We start from the raw sequence: 22906 nt of genomic DNA on the forward strand, positions 1-22906 counted from the left end.
TATTGTGATTTCTTATCTTCAGGGCTTCTGGACTGCTGACTTTCCTGGGGACAAATAAATTTAGTATTTCTGCATAGGTCTATATGAAAAGATATCAAACCATAGTATAAGAGTAAAACAAAGTCCTGACTACACTGACTCCAGGCACCAGCAAGTGCAAATATGCCAAGCCTTGCTGCCAACTTTAAAATAGGTGGGTGCCATTCAATCAGCTTCCCCCAAAGTAAATCCAGACCACTCATATTAAGCTAATAAACACACTGGACCACAGCAACAAACATCTTGCTAAGGCTGAGAAGCAGTATGGCAGAAAGAACCAAGATTTGAGACATAGACCTATAAGCCTAGAATCCTTAGAAAAGCATATGTGAGGACTATGATCTCAATCATGCTAATAAAGCTATTTAAATTTAATGTTAAATATACTATTTATTATTCTTTATTATTGGAGCTTCCCTTATGGTTTAGAATCTTTATTGTGTAAACCCCTACAGACACAGTTAAAAAAATCATTCCTGCGTCAAAGACCAAGTAGTTTGGGTAGTGGTCAGAAAGCAAAAGCCTTAATGTTCATTATAGATGCACATGTCATTTCAATGTAAAAGTAGAGACCCAAGAGACAATGCTGATTCCCGTCACAGTGTTACTTTAGATTGACTTTGTGTTAATTTTTACATAGATCACAGACAGTCTTTTCAAATTCTCACCATCATACAATTAACTTGGGCTTTGATTCTGAATTTAATTCTGTATCATGTTTTGCTGATACAGTCTGGTCACAACTGAGATGCTAAATTGTAAAACTAAGATGATTCTGAATTTTTAGGGTATCCTTAAAATTTTCCTGGTATCTATTGCATCATTTGGGTTTTGTTCCATTTGCTATTATTTTTAATTGTTTTGCATTATTTAGAGTCAGATGCAGTAACAGACCCATTTGATGCTGATAGGTGCTAAGCTCCTACTGATGTCAGCAGGAGATACATGGGATCAGCACTCCTCAGGTTTCACCCTACAGTGTTCATTGGGTTGACAAATATAGCCAAAACCTGTGGGAGGAGGAAACCTTTGCAAATCTCTGCAGTCTCAAATATTACAGCAATGACAATCTTTAGTACCTAACAGAGCTCACTTCTCTGAAGAAGATTAAAAATTGAAATTATGCTTTTGTTATAAGCTGTATGGAGTTTAAATAAATTCCTTGGTAGTATGAAAACAAGCTGCTACCAGCCCAAAATGTTAACAGAAATTATCTTCATATCATCAATCTTCAGGGAATTTTTCTCCAAATCTAACATAAAATACATATAAACATTGCCTTCTACAGTTGCTGTCTAAAATACCTAGGATATTTTTTTCATCTTGCAGATCTCTTGGAGCCAAAATGAAATTTAATTAAACACAAAAGCCAAACATAATCTTGTGTTTAATTTATTCATTAAAATAATAGTGTCATTTTGAGGAATAAATGCATTAACTGACAATAACATAAAGGATTCTCTCTTGTTTGGTATGAAAAGGAAATGTCTTGATTTTGCTCTTGCACAAAGTTTTAATTTTATCATTTATTATATTTTTTATTTTCTTGTTCTTAGTGAAAAAAATAAAGTTATAATGACTAATAAAACCACCACCTGAAACCTGATATTGAAGATAATAGCCTCTGGAGCCAATTTTTGATGGGGATGGCTGTGACCAAATATTTGGAACATGGTCTCTTGTTCAGGGATGCTGTATAATGATGCTTAAAGTTCTTGAGTTTTGATTAGAAATCATATTGTTAGCCCTGCTAAAAATATGTTATTCTTCTTTCACAGGCATAGGCTTCCAATATGCTTCATTCTTATTGGTTTTCTGGTAACATAAACAGTTCTCAGACAAATATTTAAACTTTCCTTCAAAGCATGCTTAGTGCTATATCCCCTGTTAAACAGTCTATTTTATAAAAATAGGTTTTCTAGAGATCATATTGGCTTGTTAAAGGTGAAAACTTCCCCTTTTAGCATGTAAATAAAAAACTTTATATAGAAATATTTTAATAGAAGTAAAGATAAAAAAGGGGCTATTCACCTGTTCAGAACTCAGTAACTTGTTCTCTGCTAAGTTTTCCAAAGTTTATATCCTCTAGTTTTGGAAGTTCTAGGTGATTGTTCATTCAAGAGAATTTTCTGAAAACTAAAATATCAGAACAGCAGGCAGTATTTCCCTAATTTCAGTCTCATGTATATTTTTTTAAAATTTCATTCTTTCAGTGATCATTATAGCCCCATGGTATCAATCTCTCTTTGATGTGAATGAAATTCAAATATTTGCAAGCTGGAGTCCTGCCTTTTCAAAAGTATTCATATAATTCTTCTTTATGTATCAGCTCCTACAGCTTCCAAGATCTTTTATTGCTTGCTTTATGTAGATTTCATTCAACAAAGTTTGTGTTTTATTGTGTTTTATTGTGGTAATCTGAAGTCAAGAAATATTAAAAAACAGTGACACCAGATGCATTCATGAGTGTCTTTCTTAGCTTTCTTAGACTTTGTCTACACAAGTTGGATCAGCTATTTTTGTCCTCTACAGTGCATTGAAAATTTATTGTCCACTGTCACCCCTGCTTGTTTTGTTATTGCTGGGTTTTAGAATATCCCCCACAGTCACTAATTGCAGAAAGGCAGCTGGATAGAAATGAAAACATGTAAAAGTGCTACAACTTTCCTTCTGTTACTGAGCCTGAACAGTGCTACCAGAGCTGAAAAAATTAGTAATACCACTCTGGGACTGTGTGTGAGTGGAGTACCAGGAGATGCATTACTTTAGTGCATTTCCATAGCTGTTTCCATCGGCCAGTGTCTGAATAAGCCCTAACTGCAATTATTGCTGCCTCTCCCAAGATGTGTGCGGGCACATAACAGCAGATATGCCAACTGTTCTTTCTCTGAAATGTCACCTTTTTACTACTGCCATGGTACAGTGATTGCTGGCTGCACAGCAAAACAAAATTTGCACTCTATGCAGGTTGGGGTGACTTGGCCTGATATGCACTGCAATCTGTAATTGAAAATAAGTATCTCTCATCCTGAATTTCACTTTATCTGCCACCCAGCATTGAAGTAGTGATGTTTCTCTTCAATCTTATATGTCTGCTTGCAAGAGACTATATTTATGACTAAGGATCATCAATGTAAAATAAAAAGAAAAAAATTATTGGCTTGGGTCTACTGTGCTTGTGTCAGAATTAGTCATCAAAAAAACATGCAGGCAGAAATGGAGATACAGAATCATGTAGCCAGAGAACTGCTCTGTATTTGAGTATCTATGCGCTTGACAAGGCAACATAGAATATGGTATTTAGCTACAAACAGAAATCAAATTGGATAGTCTACTTGTGTTTCTTGCTCTAATGATAAACACTGAGGCATGGCCTTGCTTCCAGTAAAAAAGTGTTAATTTTAGGTTGAGGCGTCTTTAAAAAAAGCAACATAAAATGATTAGTGATACACACTGAAAGGGTGTAGCTTCATCAGCATGAGACAATGCCAAGAAACTATGAGAAGCACAGACCAAACATAGGAAGGGAAATTATAGCAGATAAAGGAAATGATAAAAATAATTTCAAAAAGCTTATATATATTGAACTTAGGAAAACTGCAGTTACTGAATAATAGAATAAACCTATTTAAAACCCAGCAATTACAGCTGGTTAACCACAACTTTCATTTATCAACATTGTAATAAATTCATTAATGGAGCAGTGACGAAGGCAGACTTGTTTTGACAATATATTGGACTTAAAACCTCAGTTTTGGTCACCCAGAAACCAAGTTATATATCTATAATGAGTTTGCTGAACAGAGTCTGGAACAATATTTTGGTACACCATAACTGGACAGTGAAAGGGACATACCCTTTCTTCAAACATGCTCAGTAGTGAGGGTATCCTTCCCTGGGACAGGGGAAGAGAAGTGAAGTGAGAAGAGATGAGATGAGATGAGATGAGATGAGATGAGATGAGATGAGATGAAGAGAAGAGAAGAGAAGAGAAGAGAAGAGAAGAGAAGAGAAGAGAAGAGAAGAGAAGAGAAGAGAAGAGAAGAGAAGAGAAGAGAAGAGAAAAGAGAAGAGAAGAGAATCCCAATCTAGCGATCCCAGGTTTTATTCAATTGAACAGACCCTAAGTCTCCGATTTAAGCTTGTATACAAATGTTTGGAAAACACTCTTTAAAAACTCATTTTCATTAGCCATTGTATTAATGACTTGCATAGTAAAATCTTACTAGGATTGCTTATCTTTTTAAACAACTTCATTCTAAATTATAGAATTTGCCTTTTTTCCCTGTGGAAGCAGAGGACTACTTCCCTCTTCATAGGAAGTCCCTAATCTAGTATAGAAAGTGCCTGCAAATTTACCTCTTGTGAGTACAGCTAAGTGAAACAGCTTCACTTCTGTGTACAGCACAGATTCTTTGCCTGTGTTCACTGATACCAATCTCTTCCTGTACTGAGTTAAAGAATTCAGAGACTTTATGTTGAAGGATCTGTATAGAAATATAACAGGAGGAAAAAAAACATACACACGAGGAACAAATCCTCATATTCCCATCAGTACATGAAACCTAATCCAAGAGAATTGTTAGTTATAATCCCCTCCATTGCTTTGATCTGACTCCCTGCAGGACCCCACGAGCCAGTGCTAAGAATGTGGCTGGAATCAATCGCTGGTGTCTGGGACACAGGGCAGGTGGTAGTAAAGGACTTCTCTTCTTGGAAACAGACCATATTTATGCTAGACATTAACTACTGGGTAACAACAAGCCTATTTATAAAGTGGACACAGCTAGCCCATAAAAGCCTTTTGGAGCTGACCTGATCACTCCTGTGTACAGCAAAGATTCTTTTCCTGTGTTCACTAAAAACATGTGACCCTACAGGATAACTGGAGGAAGAAGCAGAATAAAAGTTTGATGCTATAAGCCATTTAGAGGAAAAAAAGTTGTAGTACTTTATACTGATATTAAAACTGCAAGTGACAAGACAAGGAATTCTAACTGTGGCTAATGCTTTTTCTGGTGCTCTGACAAAAGGCACTGTAATACCAGGTTATCACGTAATATTTAAACTTCTGAAAACAATAGTAGAAACTGTAATTGGAAAGTTCTTTGCTTTACTAAAGGAATAAAAGGAAAAATATTTGTGAAGATCTCTTGATTTTTAATTTCTTTCTTTAAAATATCCTTTCCTGACAAGTACAACAGAAGGACATCTGCATGGCCTTGGGAACCCTCTAAATAAACAAGGTCTAGGCTGACCCCTTTGTGAAATATGAAAAAAAAGAAGCCTTAAGAAAATATGAAAACGAATACTCCTCTCCTCTCCTCTCCTCTCCTCTCCTCTCCTCTCCTCTCCTCTCCTCTCCTCTCCTCTCCTCTCCTCTCCTCTCCTCTCCTCTCCTCTCCTCTCCTCTCCTCTCCTCTCCTCTCCTCTCCTCTCCTCTCCTCTCCTCTCCTCTCCTCTCCTCTCCTCTCCTCTCCTCTCCTCTCCTCTCCTCTCCTCTCCTCTCCTCTCCTCTCCTCTCCTCTCCTCTCCTCTCCTCTCCTCTCCTCTCCTCTCCTCTCCTCTCCTCTCCTCTCCTCTCCTCTCCTCTCCTCTCCTCTCCTCTCCTCTCCCCCTCCCCCTCCCCCTCCTCCTCCCCCTTCCTCTTCTCCTATCTCAGAAAGAAGATGCCTTTTCTTTTTTTTACAGCAAAATTTCGTCTCAGAAACTCAAATGCAGAGGCACAAAGATATTGTAAAGATGAAGCTTTCAATATGGCAGAACTAATTTGATAAGATCTTTTCTTTTTTCTTAAATTCCACCAACATTTAAACTCTGCCTCTGGAAGCGCACAAACACGTTTGCATAGCAAATACTGTGACTGACCTCAATGAAATATGTTTGCATTTAAAGTTAGTTACATATGCAACCATGTAAGGGAGACATTTTAGGGGAATCCATTAGCAATATCTCCAGTGGCAAGTAAGATCACTTGGTTATGTCCACACAGGGCAGTAGAACCCTACAGGACCACAGGGCAGAGACCCCCCAGGTCAGCACCCAGTGATTCAGCTATATTCATCTGTTTGTCCCTGGATTGTTTTGTGCTTCCAGCGGGCTTGGCTTAATGACGACAACTCAGTGTGCTGCTACAGTGCAGACATTTCCCAAATATTAGCCAGCAGACAATGGGGAGCTTTCAGGCCAGTACCTGTATTATTGGTAATGATTGTAAAGACCTAGCACACAATTATCTATAGGTGGCTGAGCTGTTCTGTTATTCATATCTGCACACTTTATGCACACCTTATGAAGAAATAAACTGATAATATCTTGAGATTATATTAGAATAGAATAGAAATTCCTACTGGAATTAATTTGAGAAGACTTTTATTCTGAGTCAGTGTTACTGAACTGCTAAATGTGCCCTTTAAAATTATTTAACAGCCCTTTGTTTAATCGAAAATTCAAAACAATAACAAAAATGTCACAGTGTATAAGTTGTGTTCACTTTAACTCTTCCCTGTCTTGACAGCTTAAATTATTTGGATTAAATTTAATTTACAATGAGAGAAAAAAATCCTTTTGAAATCAGTAACTATTTTGAGCTTCTTTTTAGACATGCATTTACCCTTCTTATCAAAACACTTTTGTCAGAGATGACTATACCCTATCCTACTTATTTACCACATAAACCTTACTTACATAAATTCAGTTTTATGTTACTTGAGAAGTAAAAAAGCCGAAAATAATACAAGGAAATATATGCCAAAAATAATACTCTAATGTGAAGATGATAAAGCCAATACACTGATATTTCCATAATCAAAAGCATATGGTAAGACCTTCCTGTGAGTTCAATAAAAGCTTGAGTATGTGATTTTTGCAAACCTGTTCTGGAACTTTTTTTTACCAGATATGTTAAAATACATACTGAAGCTTCACTTGTCTGTCCCAGAACTAGAAAATATTCAAATAAATATTCTTCTGTATTTTCTTGTAAATATTAATTGTATTTTAGTTAGTTCCAATAAGAGAACAACTTAGCATAACAATAATCAACTAAGAAGAATTTTACTTCAGCAGCATACAAGACCATATGCTGTGAAAAAGTATTTTTAGAAATACCTTGTCTGGTAAGGAAAAAAAGAAGTACAGCAAAAATAAGGCGATGTCAATGAAAAGGGGGAGCTCTCTTGCTTTAAAGACACACTGTGGATTGACTCCTGAAAGCCCAAGTTAATATTTACTAACTCCAAGCACATTCAGTAGCTTCAGTTTTCTTTTCTTTTAGTGGGGCCAAGGCTCCTGTTGTTTGAAGACAGAGCAAAGCTGTGAATAATGCCTAAGAGCAAAACTAAACCAGAAGTAAATGACTTTTTTAATGTGAGACCTGCAACCTCAATTCCAGCTCCCCAGAGGCCATCTTTGACTCCTTATCAAATCATGCTCTCACAGGTGTCAACTGGGGATAAAGATTCTTCCACAAAGAATCTGACAAAGAAACTACTGCAGAGAAAGGTGAGCTTACAAGTCTCTCTTGACATTGGTGAAAGGAACTTAGGGCAGTGTCATTTAGAAGAGCCAATTTAAATAAATGTGCTGCAGGAGTGACTGCAGATAGCAAGGGCAGGCTACATAGCTGTTAAAGCAGTCAGTGAAGGCTACTGCTCAGCCAAAATAGTGCTAAAAATGAATTAATTTTGCGTGTTATGCAACATTTGCTGGACTGTTTGAAATGCATTTGTTAGTGTTACTGGACCCTTCTGAAGACTTCTTATGACCCAGTAGAAAAAAAAATATAAGAAAAGAGCCATTTTACATGGATAAACTGTTCTTCCTCTCTGTACCATAAAGGAGTCTGGGGAACAAGGAAAAATATCAGACTTTTTACTGTCTTAGTGACTGATGCAAGAGCTGCAAGTGTTAGGGTTGCCAGGATTTAAGAAGGAATGTCCCAGGGAAGGAATGAAATTAACCTCTTCCCTCATAGAGGCTGAATTTTTATTGACATTTGATTTCTTTTCTGGAGAAAGATTTCCACTCTTTTAATATGTATTTTGGTTGAATTGAAACTTGTTTGACATCCATTGTGATACTGCATAATGACCTAAAGGTTTTACAACATATAGAGGTATTTTTCAAGTAAAAGATTTATATTTAATACAGCACTACTTTCCCCCATCCCCATACCCTCTCAAAAGTTAGAATTTTCATAGCAAAATTTGAAATGTTTAGACTTATGTTCATTAATACAGCATATATTTTATTCACTTATTATGTCAGTTTACATTTTCATATCTGTGCTGTTGACTGCATATTTTAGTATTCCTATGTTCACAAGGTTTTTTCATCTGTGTCTTTTGAAAAGCATTCCCTCACTATTTTCCCTCTGACTGATAACATTAGGTGCTTTTGCCCACTGACCATGAAATAACCAACAAGGCATTGGAGATGAATTTATATAATGACTACTACACAGAATACAGAAAAAATTTAAAAAATGCTAGGTATATGATGTCCTATTAGGGCAGTGATTACATATTTCCTTGTTCACCTTCAGTTGTGGAAGATAACTTAATGAATGCAGCTTTCATAACGTATCAAGATTTATAGTAGATCTCAGCATACTACAAATATGTCCATGCACACCATTTTTTACCAAAGCAAAAACTTCATACAAATAAAATGCATACCATAAAACTGTAAGTGCAATTGTTAAACAAAATTTTGGTATTCTAAAAGGTGTGTCTTACATAAATTATCTTTTCCATTGAAAGCTGTTTTTCTGCTACTAATTTAAATGTAGTGTTAGTATTTACATCACTGATGTTAGTATGTACAGACACTTTCTAGTACAGTCTAGTACTTTACTTACTAGAATACAATAGGAAATTCTTACCTAAATCAATGTTAATAATTATGTATTTATCAATTACTCCATAAAATACTTCACATTTCATTATTTCTTACTTCCATTAAATTCACCTAGACTATTGTCATAAGACAAGGATATGAGAAGTCTGCAATATTTATCCCAGAGCCTTACCTAGTAACTGAACCTGCAAAGTGATTGTGTGTGAATTAAGACAGACTCTTGCTCTTATTAGCTGTAAACCAAGCCTGCTTTTCACATCTGCTTCTTCTCAATTAAAAAAAAGTCTTATGTCCACTCATAAGGGTTGTTAATACACGCTAAAAAACACTTAATGAAAAAAATATACTGCTTTAAATTGGAAAGGTAACACCTCTCTTTTTCATCTTCTTGCAGTACAAAATGCCTATTGAAAGATGATAATTCAAGTGTTCTGACATTAAGTCTGTCAGCAAAATAAAACATCAAACCATATTGTCTCATTTTACCCCCCCCCACCAAACTTGGAATACTTGATTTGTTCCTCATAAAACAAAGATCCACAGATCCACTTCTGTAGAGAGGCCTTTTTTGTTTGTAACAAATTGTCTCTCTACATATTTTTCTTAGTTCAGGAACTCCTACATAGCCCAAGACAAAATTAAATATAGCATAGCATATGGAAAGTTATTATGCCGTTATTATGCATTTGTCATCATATTTATTGATTTGATATAATATTATATTTGAAATAAGATCAATACAAAAGATCATTGTTATCCTTGCTAGGTCCTTGATATTATTTTTTTATAATTACTTTTCTTCTGTAATCCATCCCGTTGAAGTAAATTCCACAAAGATTTTCACTTATCTGGGTGTATATAAAAATCTAAGTCCACATTGAACTGTACAAGATAAAATGGATCCTAGAATATCTGTCTCACAGCTACAGAATAAATTAAAATTATACCTAGTTCTTCAGGAAATAATAGATTTGACACAATGTTAATTCTAGAGATAAATTAGATTGCTAACACAAATACAAAAGGTTTGTAAGAAAATACTACTGCCTTTTAAATTGGGCTCATATTTAAAGTCATGATGTCAGGAAAAATGCAGAAGGTGGAGGAAACATTGCTGTAAGAACAGTCATCAAAAAAAAGTTTACTCCCATATGTCATTATAAAGCTAGCAGCTGTGTTGATGAAATCACTATTCCTTTTGGTGACATCCATATGGAATGCAGAGCTTTGACATTACCCCTCAGTAAAAGCTGTGGTCTGATTTTATTGCATTAGGCAGTTGTCAATTCTATTTGATATTTTATTCCAAAATAAAAATGCTGTGGAGCATATATCCACAAGAAATTCAGAGTTACATTTGGTGTGAAATATGTTGTGGTGGGCTTGTTCCTGATGTAAAGGAAATTGTCTGAGTCACGAAAATCACAAGACATTCAAGTTGGAAAGGACAAGAGCAGGTTTCTCATCCTCCCTCCTGCTCAAAGCAGGATCAGCTATGAGATCAGATCAGGCTGCTCACATATTTGTTCAGTTAGATCTTTAAACCTCCAAGAATGGAGACTCCAAAACACCTGTGGACAATCTGCTCCTGTGTTTGCCTGCCCCAAGGATGGCTTCATACAGAAGTTTACATCAGAAATCAACTTTCTCATGTTTTCACAAACTGACTTGAATTTTCTACTAATTAACTATAAGGAATGTTCTTTTACTGCTGTTATACTCTCTTTGGGGCTTTGTTTTTTTGAGTGCAAAGTCACAACAGCTTTAGGTGTACCTTGAGAAAAGGGTTCTGCATCCTTTATACTTCTAGATCTCATGATTTCTTAATCCTTTAAAGAACTCCACTTAGTGACTCTCTAAGTCTGGAAATGTCTCTTTTGCATCACAAGATGAAAAATTTGAAATTATGAAGGTACCCGCTGCACAGAGAATTTCCCTGAATCTAAACCACACAAATTTTCAGAACTCAGTAGCCCAGCCATTGTCACTGACAGACAGGAACAGCATATCCTTTTTCCACAATGTGAGTGAGGAAATGCCCTTGCTGGCTGGCCATGAAGATAACATAGACATTATGATACAGTCAATTCTTATAATCAAGTTGTATAAATAAAATTATATGCCAGTCTTACTAGACAGCCATAATAATTGTTTCTGACTTAATTAAGCTGTAGATCATTATATGATATATCCAGTACAAACAATAAGTTGTAAAGCCAGAGGTGTTATTTCTTCCCTCTGAGTGCATATTAAATGTTGAAATACTGAGAAAATTCTAGAGAAAAAAAAAAAAAAAACAAAGAAATGAGAAAGTCAGAGAAGACTAAGGAAAAGCTACAAATCAGTTTAATACAGGGTTTAAATATGGGACATAATATGTATCAAAACAGAATCAAATAGAGGACAAGTAATTGTGCATACAATATTTCACTGAAAATGTCTTATGTGTACCTATCTTTATTAGCTACTTCTTGCTGCTATTTTATGAAAACAAGGTGAATAAACCCCCTTTAAATTTAAAGTGAAGAGCTTATTTGATATCATGAAATAGTATGGGGAACAAATGGATAATAAACTATAGCAAATAGACTGCAACAGGCTGCACCTATTATGTGGTTTATCATATTTCCTTACCTGTTCCACCCGAGACTACAAAAGTAAGACTACTAGAATCTCCACTTTAAATTAAATTAAGCTAATGAAGATAGCTGCAAGACTGTGCCAGTAGTCCCACTGGTAGTAGTCTGGACATTAGGAAAAAACTCCTAACAGACAGATTGATTAGGCATTGGAATGGGCTGCCTGGGGAGGTGGGGTAGCCACCAACCCTGGAGGTGTTTAAAAGAAGACTGGATGTGACACTCAGTGCCATGGTCTAATTGACAAGGTGACATTCATAGCTTTGACTCCCTGATCTCAAAGGTCTTTTTCAACCTAGTTTATTCTGTGATTCTGTGACATGAATGTACAAACAGCAGTAGAAACAGGGCTTTAAAATGTAGATCATACTTCACACTTTGTATTTTATGATACACATAATTCACCTTAACCACAGAGCTTGTCAGGGTCTAGATGCACCTATAGGCAGGGTTACCTCTGGGGAGTCTCAGCGCTGGCAGGCACTGCTGCACAGACCTCAGGACCCTGCTGGCTGGGGCTGCTGGTAGCCCCCGTTACCAGCTATCCTATATGAGACTGTGAACACTGGTAAGGATCACCAGCCTGTGCTGGGGTCACCTTTGGCTCCTGTCTTGTCCCTGTCCATGGAGCTATGCTGCTCTCACTTCTCCCTGCCAAAAGTGCAGGTCCAAAATGAGCATGTACTACCAGGAGGACAGGTGTCACAAGAGGGCAGGGTGGAGAAGCTCCCCTGCTAGCTTAATACTCAGAGTGTGTTTTTTACCTCTCATCCTAAGCAACTCTAATAATATGATATTTAAAACCAAATAATTTTGTTTCACAGACTGCTCAAATAAAAGATCCTTCTTCCAAGTATCTTCTAAGAATTCATGTTTTTGTTAAATGGGACTTGTAATGCTGAGGCTTTTGGTCAGTAAAAGTAGTATTTGGTGGTACAAAAACCTAAAAGAACCCACTGCAAAAAGCTAGAAGATACCCATTTACAAAACACCTGGATGATGGATGTTTGTCATTCCTCAGCTCCACCCAGCTTAACTTTAACACCTACAAGGTTTGAATTCCCTGATAACAGAACAGTCAAACCTTGACTACACAGCTCTTTCATAAGATCTGCCACTGTTGTTCTTTCCGTGCCACATAGCAGTGGGAAGTTCAGTGCAGAGAGCTCATGAGATGTTTTGTCACACATCTCGGCTGGCTTTGGGGAGACGCCATGGAGAGCCAGCCTATGCAACATTCCCTTCATCGCTGGCATTGCTGGAGCAGCACCCTGTGAGATCAGAGAATGTTTAAAGGACTATAAATATGGCAAGAATTCAGAGAGTAGGCAGGCTTTTGAGGCTGCTTCACGATAGGGATGATCATTTAAATGTTACTGAAAAGGCTTGCAAATTAAAGCAACAGTTGCTTTTTAATTGGAGAATCAAGGAATAGCAGAAAATATTAATTGTGTCTTTCATTTCAGAGTATCTACTGCTCAAATGGCCAAACTGCTATTGTTAAAATATAGGCATGTAAATAGATATTTTCTGCATTGATGCTCCATCTTGCTGCATTGTCAGCAACACCTGCCTCTTTAGTCCTTAGCATATCTGTCAGTAACTACATGGCACACAAATGCCATGAAGGCATCTGAACTCTGCAAGTTATCATGGCATTTTGCCTAAGGCTTTGTCTCCCTTTCCTGCAAGGTTTGCTTCCTGGAGCCAGCTTACTTGGCTTTAGTGGTCCCAGTAGCTGAACTAGGTTGCTCAGCTGAGCTTTCACACTGCTTTGTGTAACAAATATTCTTAACTGTCTGCCAGCTACTGGAAAGCAAAATGCTTGCAAAATATTTTAATATACACTTAAAAATCAAATTATTTCTAAATGAAAATATAATTATTAATTTCTTTTTATACTTGATAAACACAACTGGAGATTTTTAATTTTACACCATTTTATTTCCTCCTTTTCAGTATGGTGTGAGTTACACCACTGAATAGATTAAATTCAGGGTACTGAATGGTTCCCTGATGACTGCATTTTAGAAGCCTTTCAACTGTGTTTCATACAGTAAAGAAAACAATACACATTGAGTGTTAAATCATTATATAAAAGCACCTATAAAACTGACTGCTGAGTTTTTAAAATGGCACTTAAATCCTGATTTATTTCCCTGAATCACTTCTGAATCACTTCCCAAACATCATTTCTGAGAATCAGACTGGGATAGCTGTCTGGCTACAACTGTAGTTTTTTAACTACACACATTTGCATCTTCACTTGCACAATGAAGTCCTGATTTCAATGTTGAAACATCACTCAGGAATCACTAAAAGTTTGGAAAATGGTGTTGCTCCTCTTGGATAACACGAACTAGCCTAAGGAGAGATCCATGGAAATATGAGAGTAAATAAATACTCTCTCATAACAGCTGAAAATAACCCTTCACTGAGGCTGAGATAAAGCTGAGAGTATATTTCTCAAATGTAAGCCTAAAAAAGGTATAATAACTGTCCCAGACTAAGTACTAAGATGGCTGGAAATTCAAAGATGACATACTCAGAGAAACCCCAAAGTTTTGAGCCAGCCTTTGTCTATTTCTTTTCCCTAAACCCTATTGGTCATTTCTGTATTTGGATGTGTATGTCTTGTAAACCAGTTAGTTTCCTGTGGTCAAAGATTGTTTCAGTGTGATAAGGTACTTATGTCTTTAAAAGCTCTGCCCATGCCTGCATGCTTAATACTACTTAATTTTTCAAGACTCTTTTTCATTTGTTTATTCTGTGTATTGTAAAACGATTTGGCTTACAGTGAAGACTTCCTGTTCAGTATTAGCTATGGAGTTGCAGTAAGTTATTATTTAAGATCTGGAAATAATCACTGAGGGCACGAAAAAACTCAAGGCCAAGACAAATTTCAAGAAAATATAGAAAAGGGGAAAAAATTAAAGGATGAGTTTTAAAGAAAAAGATGGACATACATTTATATTTAATTCATTCATATTGGAAAGACATAGTCTGTTATGCCTAAAAACTCATACCAAAATTAGATCTTGATTCCTTTTTTTTTTCCTTTGAGAAATCTACCCTGGTGATTGGAACTTGGTGCTGAGCCCTGCTCTTATCAGTGGATCTTGAACTGCTCACATGGAATGCATTTCTTTGGTACCAATCATGGAGTCCTGCTGCTGCAAACGTGCACAAGCACACAAGTGTTTGAGAGATGAACACAGTTTGGCTTGTGATCTTGCCATCTGTAGTTCAGAGATAATACATTTTTATTTTGAAGCCCCTAATGCATGACTGAACTGAGCATCATTTTGTCACTATGATGGCACAGGTATGAGCTTCATACTGGAAATGATTGAAAGCTGTGCTGCTTTCCTCAGGTACAGACTGTCTTCAGATCTCTCCAGTCTGAAGCTTAGAAACCAGACCTCACAGAAAGTTATAACAAGCCTTCTTGCATTCTCTTCCTGCTTCCTTTTGATCTCTGCTCTTTTTTTCCCCCTTCATTGATGGTACTCTTCTGTAGCCATGCACCTTTGTCTGCTACACAGCTGATTTGACCTTGCTTTTGCTCCCTTGTAAATGAATATTAAAACTGCACTTGAAGCTGGGGACACTTTCTAGGTGACAATGTTTTTAGCCTTTCTAGTTATAAAAGAGTTAATAGGTCTATTAAAATAACAAAACAAGTTTTAGTGAGCTGAAAACCTATAGCTCCTAAATATGAGAAATTCCTGAAAAGAGACCATTTTACCACACAATACACTCTCTTAATAGAGAGTAGGCTACAAAACTGTGCCTGTGTGCTGGGCCAATTGATTGAAGTTGAGAGATCAGATGTACTCTTTAAAGATTTTCTTCTCCAGTGTATCTAAGAGGAGCTACTTGAAAGGATGAACTGAACTCTCACCTGTTTTGAACTATTTTGACTGAAATCTCTCTCTTGGTTTACATAAAGCAAGTATAACACTTTATTCCTAGCTGCAGTGGCACAGCATTAGTTACTTGCTCTTTTGATGTAATTTTGTCAAAGTTCTTAAATTGCAAAAGTCATCTGATGTTCTAAAGGGTAATGTGGAAAGATAGGTGAATTTAAAAAAACCCAAAACACCCTGAAACAACCTAAAAATAACCATATCTATGGTTCTTTTCTCCTTCATTCAAATGAACACAAAACCATAAAGACCTACTGCTGAGGCTACTGACAAATATCTAGATAATCAGTTGTCAAGAAGAGCTCTGCCACACATTCACTTTTCTGACAACTGCAAAGCAAAATTGCTTAGCCCACAATTTAAAAAAAATTTGACAAGAGCTTTTGTACTTCAGTACAAAAGAAAGCAACACATTCCAGTGCTGTACTGAATAGTAACCTGACCATAATCCTACTAATGGAGTCAGCGAACATGAGGATTGCTGACAGAGAACAATAGAAAGAATTTTTTTTCCAAGGCATTAATCAAGTCAGAATGTAGTCTTCAACCCTACAATAAAATGCTTTCAGGATCATGCGTATTCTTAAGCCTAAGCAGTTTTCACTAATAATCACTGTGTGTATTATTTCAATATGTTTCTGCATTAAAACACTGGTATACATTGATGCACAGAGCCACAGATGTATAGGGGCTGTTAAGCAAAATACCAGAAAAGGAAAACCTGAACACTACACTATGTATCACCTATCTGATCTTTGCCAAAGGAGTCAGAACAATTCCTTCATAGGTAAGCCTTCAGCTGCCTTCAATTCCTAATGATGCATTCATGTCTTGGATTTCTGTACACAGGCTTGAGCTAGAGGGTAGTCTAGCAGAATCAGTAAATTGAGACTCCAGGAGCTAAGAGAGTTTGAAATGCTCTCTACAACAGCTAACCCTGTGACAACCATGAGCTTTATAAAGCCACAGATGTCTGCACCTGTCCAAAACTTGACAAAGTGTTTCAACAAAGCAGACACCGAGAACTTAGAGATATTCTGTTTCCATGAATTTTGGGAGAACTTTTTCATATGTAAAAATATAAATTATGGTGGACAAAAAACATACGGCCTAAATACAAGGCATGAAAGAATATAGTCCAATGTTTATGAAACAGATCAGGCTAGTAGAAGCAATGTATAAGAAATTTGTTTAAAGACAGAAATTTTGTTAATAAATCACAAACAAGCTTTAATAAATAAAGAATATGGTTTTTAGTGTCTGACAAACCAGAAAGAGAAACACAGCCTCACATTTTAACACAGTCCCACATTTTAAACTATGCATGCTATGATTATAGTAATAAACAACAGATACTGTGTCTGTACATAGGAAAACAAAGAATCATTCTTTTTTAGGAACTATCTGTAGGAAGAACATACAATTTAGTCAACAAGCGAGCTGGAATAACCTCTTGTATTCTTTCCAATGACTATAGTTTAGTATTTAGCAGAAGGAATGTTTTTGTTCTTTCCTTGTGCTTTTTCTCTTCTGTCTATCCTCCTTTCTGGCATAGCATGGATTTTTTTTCTGTTCTTGCACCTGGTCTGACAAACAGTACCCTCACTATTTGAACATGTTCTAACGCACAGCACTTTTCTTCAGACAGCTGCAAGTGCTTTGCTCTCTGACCAAAAAGGCAAGTCTCTGACCTCCAACTAATGAACATAGGCAATCAGACAGCATATGATACTCCAAGTAACAATTTCTTGTAATGTCCATGATGTAAAACTGTACAGCAATCCTAGTCCCTCAATCTTGTCTTGAAATTCCCCTATCGACTCATGACTTCATAATAAGTGTGGGCTAGCTACAGAATTAATTTGCAAAAGTTTTCTTTCTTTCAGAAAACCTGAAACTGTTAGTGGAAGAAATAGATGAAGTCAGTCAAAGTGTATTAAATGCTAGATGGCTTCTTAAGACAAACAAATGTTAGTTTGGCAACAACAAGAAAGATATCCTTAGAATAAGTTGCATTATAACAGTTTTCATGTTCTACAAAGCATGTACACTGTCAAAGAAGAAAAACATGGGATAAATATTTTTGCATTTTGGGCCTGAATGTCTCTGTGTACTATGACAACATCTATTCATCTTACAGACAGGTTCAGAGAGGAAAACAATTGCTCATAATAGAAAAGATAGAAAAAAGTAAAATTTCCAAATTAATACATGATCCAAAGTGCATATCACCCAAAGCTTGATTTTAACTGAATACACTTTTTTTTTTGCATTTAACATTTCCCGGGATTGTTAACATACCACCAAAAATTCTCATTTTAGTGATTTTACTGCTTTGTGGAATTACTTTCAAAGATATTTTTTCACAGCTACTGTGTTAGTCTTGATGATTCAGATTTGCAAAGTATTGAAAGGCAATGTAAACTTTTAATAAGCAGTCTGCAATGGTACTTGGAAACTTCAGAAACTCAGATGAAAATATAGGAGGTTTTGTTGAAAGTGAGCATATCATAAGGTAAATAAAAGTTTCTTTGATAGTGTTTTACACTTCAATTATTATGATGTAAATGCAAGTATAAGACAATTTAAATCCAGTGTGAGGGAAATGAAAACTTGTTCATAAATTAAATGTAAATTATTTTGAAATGTATTTTCATAGGAAATTAATAGAATCTGAAGAGCAGTAAGTCACAAAACACACATTATGCTATTTCCTTCTCTTCAGCAAATACAGGAAAGGTGATCATCTGCTGACAGAAAGTGAGAGCAACATGTCTTGCATTTTCAGATAGGATTTACAGCCCTTAAATGCTAAAGATCTTAAGACGGTGGCAAATGATTTATGGGTTTTCTTGGATGCATTTTTAAAAAGAATATAATTTTCTTTTATTAATTTTCTTTTATTTTTAAAGTATATTTGTTGCAGATGGCAAAACTTCTAAACAAAGGGCACATCTACCCAAAATACCAAGTTGGATCTGATATATTTTAAATTGTCAGTTCCTTAGTATCCTTCAGAAATTAAACTATATAAGGAAACCAGAAGGCTTTTTGGACCTCAAACTCCCACAATTACTCCAGTTACTTTTGAGAAGTAAAGTGTTATTAAAATTTTACTTCCATATTTGCACTATAAATTAATCCCAGATTTATCCCAAAAGGCATCTTTGCAGCATTTTGTAACATGTTGAGAATAAAGCTACTTTGGATCAGCATAAAAGGAACATTCCACAGATAAGGTAACTTACTGGAAACAGTAATTAATGAATGGAGAATGAGAGGAGCTTCATCAAACATCCAGGTTAACCTACATCTGACTGATTAAGAGAGGAAATCTGTCATCTTAGAACAGTGATGTAGGGTCTTAAATTCGGGGGTAAATTTTTCAGGGCTTGAATTTTAGAAATTCTAATGTAAAAAAAAAAAAGGTTAAAAGTTGCTGCTGCTTTCTGGGATTAAATATTGTGTTTGATCCATTAGTCAAATACATTTTTGCACAAAAGAATGATTCTAATACTTAATGAAAACAGCTCATGGTGCCTAAGCTTTTAGCTGTGATTTAGAAAATCATACAAGTTCTCTTTTTGTTTTGGAGAAAAGAAGTTCAAATTCTGAATCAAATTATCCTTAAAAGAAATATGGGAGGTTTAGAACCCCTGTTTCAAAAGAAAAGCTTCAGAAATTTAGGTCTTGGGAACACACTGGCATTCTGACAGGATCAAGTCTATAGAGGTACCTTTGTCCCTTCTCTGCCTGAATAGATTACTGTTATGCTTAATTAAACTAGTATTCATTATGAAATATATAGTTTAAGCAATGTATCAAGTTATGGTTTCTATATCATATGCTTTCCAGCTGTAAAAGTGGACTGATGCACTGAGGAGAGTAATGGAGAGACAGAAGTTGGGAAGCATGTTTGATGGCAAATGGACTTGGTTGACAACAGCCTATGAATGCCCTTCTATTACTGAAGCACGATGTAGCACTTAAAGTATGTTGATGCAATATACAAAAATTGGAAAGAACAGAGGAAAGACTCTTCTAGATGGCTCCCTCAGTCTGCTAGTACTGGAAGACTCCAGAGTGGCATTGCCAAATATCTTGATCAAGATTTTTTAGGTGGCTCTCTAACTTATATTAACACTGCACATCTACCTGATAATTCTGAAGAGAGGTGCATTTTTTTGCAAGGTAACTACTATATTCTTCTGTCACCAAACCACTTGGGATATTGATTTGTCAGAAAAAAAATACAGTGGCCATTTTTTCAGCTATTTAGTGTGTTGAACTCCTGGCTGTGCTATGCCTCTTCCTTCTTTTGTCTTTACCCCAGCAATTTTAATATGTCAGATACACACTGGTGTCACTGGGGCCTCTGGGAGTTAGACAGTCCTAGAAAACCAGATTTCATGCTATCTGTCTTCAGGAGATTAATGGAATTTCCTGATGTGCAGGAAGCAACTTAGCAGCACAAAAATAGTATTGCTTCAGATTTTCAGATGTTCTACTGCTGGCAAGTTTTGGCTCTAGAAATAAGTACTTGACATTGCAAGATACAATCACTGACCTGCCAACCTAGCTATGCTTAACATCTTAGAATGACAATGTGTGCTACTTTTTGTAAATTTACTACTTGCATGAAGCAGTGAAGGAATGCATATTTTGGGTGGTTTCTACAGTTTAGCCCAGAAACATCTTTTCTATAGAGCCAGATGCTGATGATACACACATTAAAATGTGAATTAGACTCAAACTCAGTTTTGTTGGTGTTTTTATGCTACAGAAATAACATACAGGACAAATAACACTTTCTTGTAAAATAAAACTTAACATACAATGTATGTGAAAAATAAAAGTAGAAGAAAATATTATGAAACTCTGATATACAACTGAACAGAGCTGAAAAGAAATTCTTGTAGAGTACATGCAACTACAGCGTAATGAGTAATCAGTTCATAAAATTTCTGAATTAATTAGCTTTTGTTCTTTAGTCTGTATTTGTTACTGAGTATTCCTCTTTGTTATTTGTTCCTGACCTCTAACAGACTGCCCACTTTTCACATAAAACAAATGTCTGCTTATGGATTTATAATACATTAAGCAAAGTGAAGTAATTATCTACCGTGGTACATGCCCCATCAAAATTAGTCTGACAGTACATTTTGTTTGGTCTAGATATACAACATAGCAGAAAAATAGGAAATCAATTAATTGCTTATATATATTTTGACAAAACTCAGGTAAACATGTAATTAAATCCATAGATTTTCATTTTAAAAAACCCCAAAAATTCCACCTTTCTAAACTATGTGGCTTCCATTTATGAGATACTGAAATATAGATAGTGTAAATAAGGAAAAGCAAAATCAAGTGTAATTCAGCTTTTACATAAAAATATTTAGGTAAATTCAGTTTTAAATGATGAATGAAAAGAGAAAAGTTGCTGATCTATCATAAATATTATCATACTATTTCTTTTATTACACAATGCCATTCTAAATAATTAAAGGATTTTCAGACTCTTGGCACCGTAGAATAGATATTCCTGCAGTAAACTGTAGAAACTGCCCACAAGCAAAGGATGTACTATTTTAGAGTATTATGAAACAAAATTACTCTATATTGTACCTATTGTACTTTGGAGAAACTAAGGGTGGCAGGTATCATAACAACAAACTACTTTAGTGGTTGGAGTACACAACAGGAGATGGATTCTTGACACAGTCAATAGGCAGGTATATTTATATCAGACACTCAATTTCTCATATTTAAGTAGGTCAATATTACCTTTTCCAAACAGTTACAGATCACACAGTGAAATACCACAATATTGTCAGAGGATTATATTACAATCACCGCAGCATCACAGTAAAGTGTGATAAAACAGCTCTAATATCTATTACTGAAAAATACAATTAAGGCCATGAATAGCAATTATTATCATTAGCATCTACAGAATGAAAATTTGCCTAAGCTTTTAAGCTGGTAAATATCTGCTATGAGCTCCTAGATGTGAGCACAGCTTCTCTTTGGCTTCATAGGAAACTAAACATACTTGAAAGCACAGGGTGCCCTCAATACCATAGGGGGTATTGTTTCCTTCTGATTCAGTCAAGGAATTTTATCCCTTAGCCAATGAAATTCTCCAGTTTCTTTGCCTTCTTGTTGGTCATTCAGACTGTGGTTTGTAGCTCATGACAGAGACTTTGCCATTTTAATAATGTCTCTTGACACCTTGTTATCTCTGGATTTATCTGCTCTTCCCAAATCACTCTTTATTTCCACCATCTTCATTCTATCCACTCTGATTTGATCATCTCATACCGTATCAGGCCATTTCACCATGCTAACTTCATAGCAAATCATATTCAGATTCATATTCACTAGTCAGATCATATTCATTAGTAGGAAAAACAGCAGGATGAAGCAAGTATTGGACCTGGTCCAAGAGAATGGGAAGGAATGTACAGCTGCAGGTGGGAGAGAAAGAGGAAACAGGATGTAGATTAGCTTGGGCTACTGTGGAACACCAACCACATACAAAGAAGCTAAGTCTTCTAATGTTGATCTGCTAAGATTTTGTATATTGTGCTGAATATAAAATTGAAAGTATTTCCAATAACTATACATTATTTAAAACTAATTCCTTAATAAACTGTAGATTTTAATACAAATATTCAAATGCAAAACCACAATTCATGTCTTGTTTTAATGATGCCAGTGAACTGAAGAAAGAATACATAGGTCCAGACTATGTATTAATAATTTTTGTCTCCAAAAATAAATTTTAGAAAATGTACATATGTGCTACACTTTTCTTTTATCCAAACTAGGAGCACTCTAAATGTCCACAGAACCACATTCACTGTCCATCTTCAAATCCCTATTTAAAATCCTTTGTCATTATGATAAAAACACATGAAAACTTAATATACACAACTGCTAGGTGGCTGTTTTCCTGACTGCTGTTTTCATACTGATGAAAACATACTGGTTTCATACTGGTCTGACGTTTTCTTGTGCTTCCCCTGTCCAGCTGTTTTCTTCCCCTGTTGATGACAGAGTTGCCCTCTAGATTGTGAGGTGTTTGGAGTAAGGACTGTCCCTCTTTAGCATGATTGCACTGTGGGGGATCAAGGAGTCCAGGGATCGACAAAACTCTACAGAGGAGACCACTTGACTTCATGGGACATAAGGCCTGAATATGCCACTTTTTTCTTTCCCTATGCTTGAAACATTCTGTAGGAAGGAGTCAATCAGCATGAAGAAGGATTTCTAGCCACTGATGACATCAGATTAGTTGTTACTATTAATCAGCCCACCTTTGCTCTTATTCTGTTCATTCCAGCCTTTTTCTGTTTTACCTCATACTAGATCTCAGTTAAAGACATAGCTTTTTCCTATTTCCTGCTCTATTTTCTTCTTTCACTCATTATTCTA

At 35.9% G+C, this 22906-nt stretch overlaps 1 protein-coding gene across 2 annotated transcripts in view; it reads right to left on the reverse strand.

Annotated features, from left to right (window-relative positions):
- Window positions 1-22906, reverse strand: part of PACRG (parkin coregulated) — a 221312-nt gene that overhangs the window by 37834 nt on the left and 160572 nt on the right. The window contains exon 6 of one of the 2 annotated variants that reach the window (XM_068185238.1): window positions 14535-14710. The exons of the other annotated variant lie outside the window; for it this stretch is intronic. Coding sequence (XP_068041339.1) covers window positions 14550-14710 — 161 coding nt within the window. The 3' untranslated portion in view covers window positions 14535-14549. Of the gene's footprint in view, window positions 1-14534; window positions 14711-22906 lie in introns of those variants that run through there. 2 annotated transcript variants of the gene reach the window in all.

This window comes from Anomalospiza imberbis, chromosome 3 (assembly GCF_031753505.1).
Source record: "Anomalospiza imberbis isolate Cuckoo-Finch-1a 21T00152 chromosome 3, ASM3175350v1, whole genome shotgun sequence".
NCBI classification, from domain to species: Eukaryota; Metazoa; Chordata; class Aves; order Passeriformes; family Viduidae; genus Anomalospiza; species Anomalospiza imberbis.